Consider the following 6,000-nt stretch of genomic DNA (forward strand, 5'->3'; position numbering starts at 1 on the left):
CTTGGGAAATTTTGATTTTGAGAAGTAGCTATTCATTCTATCAAGAGATTTGTCTGGCTTTTTAAAGAAATTGCCCAGTATCTCCCTGGAGGGGAGAAAAGCTCCTGTTGTACATCAACTGGGCCCTTGGGGAGCTCATATCCAAAGCATTCCTCCAAGCCACATCTTCCTTAAGTGGCCAGCTCCTGGGAGACACAGACATTCAACACATAGAGAATCCACACAGGGGAGCCAGCACTGACTCCGAGACTGGACACAGCTACCACCTCCTCTGGGCTGCCAACCTTGAGATCTCACCCCATTTTGGTTTTGGAGTGGAAGCCTAGCATCTCCCAGCAATAGCAGCCTTTATAAGCATCAGCCACCAGCTGAAACTCCCCTTCAGCACTGGTGCCCAAGGCCAGCACCCTCAGTGAAGCTGATTTAGTCATTAATTCTGTTTGATACACTACCTGCTGAGTGGCCTTTGGGCCCACCTAATGCAAATATTAGCTAAAATTTTTTAAAAGCCATGTAGATTTATTACCAATGACAGTTCTAGAAACATATTTTTTGGACCCACCACCTTCTCCTGCTTCTCCAGGCTACTGTCATGTGTCACTCACCCCTGTGAGTCCCAGTACCATTCTGTGTTGTTTAGGGCCACAGCACATCTGTAGGTCTTCTCACTTGGGGAAGGGTTGTGTGTGGGTTACCTACATTGGTGGAGTGTCTACTTCTAGGTTTTCCCCTCCCTATGCCACATTATTCACAGCCTGAGAAAATTAAATCAGTGTAGTCTGACAGGTAAAATATCTTAGTTCCTATTTGTGCAACTGGTCATATTTTGCTTCAATAAAGTAATGATATGGCCACAGAACTTCTGTAGAGTGTTGAAGACTTGAGGTTGGTAGGTGACTGTGGGTTTTTTGGGTGTTATTTCTATACTGGTGGGTGTATTTTTTTCCCTTAGTAAACAATATAAATTCTACATGACATTTCTTTTTCTTTTTTATGGAGCCTTTTTCCCTGAGTACTGTGTGAAGTTATTATCTCTCTTTTTATGAAAAGAATAGAAGAAAGAGGGTATTTATTTACAGTACGTGTATTTGATTATTCCTTTTGTATAAGAAACGTAATCAAGCACTGGGACTTCATCCTTAATATCAAAGGGACAGATTGGAGGCTGAAGTGCCATTTAAGTAGGCACTCTGTCCCTTGAGATGCCACAAGGGATCCTGGGCCTGGAGTGGGACCAGGCTACCCTATGAAAACCTAAACAAGCCTGACCTTCGCAGGCACTTTTTTTTTTTCCAGTTATTGTTAAAAAAAAAAAAAAGTTTTTCTTCCATGAGAGAGGGAGATAGAGAGAAGTAAAGAGGGACAGATACCCTCAACATGGCCCCCGTGGTGTAATCCTACCCCCAGCCTCAGCCGGTGAGGATCACAGTCATGTGAATGTGCCCAGTAGGCACAGGGACACCTCAGGACATGAATCGAGGACCTCCCCATATGGCCTCAGTATTGCAGCATGTTATTGCTGCTGTAGCACAATGGCTGACCCTTCCCAGGCACTTTGATCTTCTTGTTAGAACCAGATAGACTCGGAGACAGAAAGAACATTGGGTTGCTTGAGGTGCTGTTCTCCAGTGGCTTAGCCAATTGATCACATCTTTGTTTTCATCCATTTATTTTATTGGACAATTAGGAATGCCCCAGATCTTTATACAATAGTAAACTAAAACTTTCAAATTTGGCATTGTGACTAATTTCATTTTCGTTACACATCAACTCAGAGTAACATTTTGTTGTCTCAATTCTTGGATTCATCATTCTAAGTTACTGGTGTTATGTGTGGTAAGTAAAGACTAACATATACTGGCTTTGGTTCAATTTATAGAAGGGGTGTAAATTCAATTAGATTAATTACCCAAGTCTCTTAGCTATTTATTTTCCGTTTAATTTACTTCCAGCATGAAAGTGTGTTCAGGTGTCACTCTTGTGGTTAGTATGTCATCATTAGTCGGGAGCAGTTGTGTTTCCTGGGGTGCCTCCCTTTGCAAAGGCCCTAAGAGCTGTTTCAGGATAGTGATCATTCATCTGCCATGGGGGAAGGGGGGCTGTGGATCGATATCCTCCTGTCACTCTCATCGATCGGCCTCAGGCTTATAGGCAACTCTATCTCTCTATCTCTAGTTATTCCCACTTTAAGCTGTCATTTCTTTCAAAATGGCTCTTATGACCAGTAATCTGAGCTATCATTTTGCTTAATGGTGATAAACCTGATGATCTCCTGTGTGGCCTGAAGAGCATCTGTAGCAGTGCGTTAGGCTGGCCTGCTGTTGCTCCTCACCAGCCTATCAGGGTAGCTTTTACATACAAGCACACAAACATTCTTAGCAGACTTTGGAATAGGTGTTTCTTTTAACCATTCTTACCAAAAATAGAAGTCTAGTGTTTTACTTTTTTTTTTTTTTTTTTTAGGTTTCTTTCTTTTCTTTTGTTTTAGGTTTTTTGCCATAGGGCATGTGCGCTTGCTGGGGAGAAAGAGAAAGTAAGAAATCACTCCCACGCCCCCCCAGGGGGATGGCCATGTTGCCATCCCATCTTCTCCAATTTCCTCTCGGGATTTTGGACATGCACACACACGCACCTGTCATGATTTTCAAGCCATCAAGTCAGCCATGTGGGAGTCTACCTCCTTACTGTTAAAAATTCACCCTTACCCTTAAGCCGGATGATGATGGTGTTCTGTGATTTCATCCTGGTTCCTTTTCTCTGTGGTATGGAAGTTCCCACTTCCTCTCCTCTTCATTTGTTCATTTACTCGCTTGCCCATTTATTTATTCACTCATTTTTCTCTCATGCACTTATTTACCTATATAATCATTCCGTATTTACAGAACTTCTGTATGTCAGTTGTCTGGGGTGGCATAATGATATGAAGACCAATAGTGAAAGAGCTGTCCTAAGTCATTCATGCCCTAGCAGGTCCATTAAGGCTTTTTCTATCATCTTTACCATTTTAATTCACATTCTGTATTTCTTGGGAATCTAAGGTTATCTATTGCCCAGGGACCAAATCCAGCCAGTCACTTGTTTTTATAAATTAAGTTTAAATAAAGCTATGCCCATTTCTTTACATACATTCCTTTGCATGGTCTGCTTTCCAGCCACCACAGAGACCATGTGGCCCACAAAGCTGAAAATGTTTTCTATCTGGTCCTTTCAGAGAAAATTTGCTGACCTTTGCTCTTGTTCAAAAAACAAAGAAAGGTCTCTCATCTCACCCCTAGGGAGCATCCTCGAGGACATTCTTGTTCCTTGGACTATAGAACAATAGCTAGATCCGTAACAACTGGATTTTAAGCAACCACATGAAGAGTGGTGGATGTACTTCTCGGGAACTGTGCAGGCTTTGTGAAAGGTACTCAGAGAAGTTAGAAAGGCCCAGGGCTGTCAGCAGCCCAGTGTGGACTATAGCAGGCCTGCTAGTTCCCATTCTAATAGGGTGGAGCCTGAGTTAGGTGGAGAGGACAATTCCCGCCCAGCGTTCTGAAGTCCCTTGGTTTAATTTAAATAGCATATTTGTCAGCTGCTGAACAGTTACAAGTTTATGGAATGAAAACACCATTAAGAATACTGGATTGAGGGGCTGGCAGGTGGTGTGATGGTTAAAGGAGCTGAACTCCCACATGGCCGACTGCAGTTTGAGCCCTGGACCTGGTGGCTTTCTCTCTCTCTCTCTTTCTCTCTTGTCAAAACTGAAACATAATGATAATAAATACATAATTCTTGTTTTAAAAAAAGAATACTGAATTGAATGGACAAATAAGTAAGAGTATAGAGAGATTAATTTTCCATCAGGGCTGCTGGGCCAGGTTAGACCCCACTTGGAGACTGTTTCTTTCCTACCAGAATATCCATAATGTGACTTCTTCCTCATACTTATTTTTTTGTAGCATCTGCCACCTCCGCTGCCCAGCAAAACTCCACCTCCTCCCCCTCCAAAGACAACACGCAAGCAGACATCGGTGGACTCTGGGATTGTGCAGTGAAGGCAGCAAGACTGGCTTGGAAGAGCAAGCTGCCATCTTTCCACTCCTTCCATGTCTCCTGTGTCTGGTGTTTACCTCATTGACCCTGTGATGTCTAACATTTAGTGCAATTGCTTTTCCTTAAAAGGATCATTTCTAGCCACAGAGTAAGTGGTCTTCGGCATCATGGAGCGAGGTGGGTATGGTTCTGGGATGTCCTATTGTATTTACCAATGTTGGGGACCTCTGACTATGTCAGTCTTGAGAGAGCCTGAGTCTTGCCCAAACATCCTTTTTTGTGTGTGTGCCAAATGACTAATAGCAAAGAGCTCGACTGATCTGAATTTAGCCATTAATGAGAGGTTAGAATATCACCTTTGAAAAGCTGGGTGGTGGTGAAGTGTAGGAATGCTCTTATTCTCTCTGCAGGCCAAAACCCAAGCTTACTCTACCGGGATGTTTTATCAGCCCCCTTCTTATTGCAACTGGTGATGTGACTTTTTGTTGAGTACATCTTCAGCCTGCATTAGGCAATTAAGTTCAGCCCTTTCAAGGAAGTTCTTGATGTTCCTTGGTAAAATTTAAAATAGGATATTTCTCAGCTACTGAACAGTTACTAATTTATGGAGTGGAAACAACGTTAAGAATACTGGATCAAATGGACAAATATGAGTATAGGAAGATTAATTTTCATTTTTATTTGAAAAATGATATGTATACCACAAGAGACAGTTTTAATTGGGTTAATTCTTTTTGTCTCCATTCTGTACAGAGTTTGTATATATGACGGTTCTTAGAACTTGTTTTAATTTTTTGTGGTCCTTCCATTTATTGTCATAGGCACCTGCAAGTGATTCTCAATATGTGTTCTTAATTTTTAACTGATGGAAATGTAAAAACTAAGCCCACAAAATTACATTTTTTTTCAGAGCTTCAAAGTCCTGAAAATGTTGGTGGACAATGACTTAAAAACAAAAACAAACAAACAAAAAAATCTAACTTTGTATAATCTAATATTTTTATTCTATCATCTATATTTTTTTATTCACTATAATCATGATACTCTTCTAGTAGGCTCAAAAGTTAATCATTGACAATGAAAAATAAAATGTTATTTAAAAAGACGTTGTTGGATGTTTTATGGTTTTGTTCTTGAATGTTAATAAAAATGCTGATGTTTCCGTTTTGCTTTCTTGAAGAGCTTTGTGCCACACATTCACTTATGTACACATCTTCCTCAGACTTAACGTTTAATCATGTGTTTAGTTGTCTCTGATTTGGAGCCCAGCTAGAAAGCATCCATGCCCCTCTGTGTGTGTACACGTCTGTACAGACAACAGCAGACAGAGTGCTCCTTGAAGCTCTCTTCCCTCAGCCGACTCCAAGGGCTCTCTAGACATCATTCATGCCTCCTTTCAGCTGCTAATTTCAGAGAGGGCTTTGTTTAATGGGGTGTGTGATTTAATTTAAGAGACATAAAAACTTCAGAACTGTCTTGGGGCAACTAGGCCAGAAGTTAGGTGGTGAGAACCAAAGAAGGCAATGGTATTTACTCTCTACTCAATGTAAAGGGCTCTCACCTCTATTTTTGCAAAACATGTTAAAACCATAGGGATATGGCTCTCAGCCCTGTCTAACCAGGTATAAAAGTAGGCCTAGAAACTTGGAGGCTCATTCTGTTGTTCAGTAGCCATTGAATGTAAACATTCAGTCCATACCCAAGAAACTGGGGGCACATGACATTTTCTCTTTTTGAATTCTTAATTACACTGAGGTGAGTATTTATCCCACCCCCCATCACATTGGATATTATGCACAATTCTTAAAGTAATCACATTGGCACACCACTCTGGGAAAGCCCAAGGGAGTCTAGTCCCTGGTAGTGGCTCATTTTTGGGTAGTTCACCTTTCACCTGGCATCTGAGTTCTAGTGCTTCCCCAGTCTTCCAGGATAATCCTCATACTATACAACTAGGGCTGGAAT

The 6,000-nt window shown here is 41.4% G+C and overlaps 1 protein-coding gene across 1 annotated transcript in view; it reads left to right on the plus strand.

Annotated features, from left to right (window-relative positions):
* The window catches only part of DOCK1 (dedicator of cytokinesis 1), a 597,377-nt gene extending 592,632 nt beyond the window's left edge, over positions 1-4,745 (plus strand). Inside the window, exon 61 of the mRNA XM_014587219.2 lies at positions 3,942-4,745. Within this exon, the coding sequence (XP_014442705.1) occupies positions 3,942-4,037 (96 nt within the window). The 3' untranslated portion in view covers positions 4,038-4,745. The remainder of the gene's footprint in view (positions 1-3,941) is intronic.
* Positions 4,746-6,000: the final 1,255 nt, after the last annotated feature.

The sequence above is a fragment of the Tupaia chinensis genome, unplaced genomic scaffold (genome assembly GCF_000334495.1).
Source record: "Tupaia chinensis unplaced genomic scaffold, TupChi_1.0 Scaffold000197_1, whole genome shotgun sequence".
In the NCBI taxonomy this organism is placed as follows: Eukaryota; Metazoa; Chordata; class Mammalia; order Scandentia; family Tupaiidae; genus Tupaia; species Tupaia belangeri.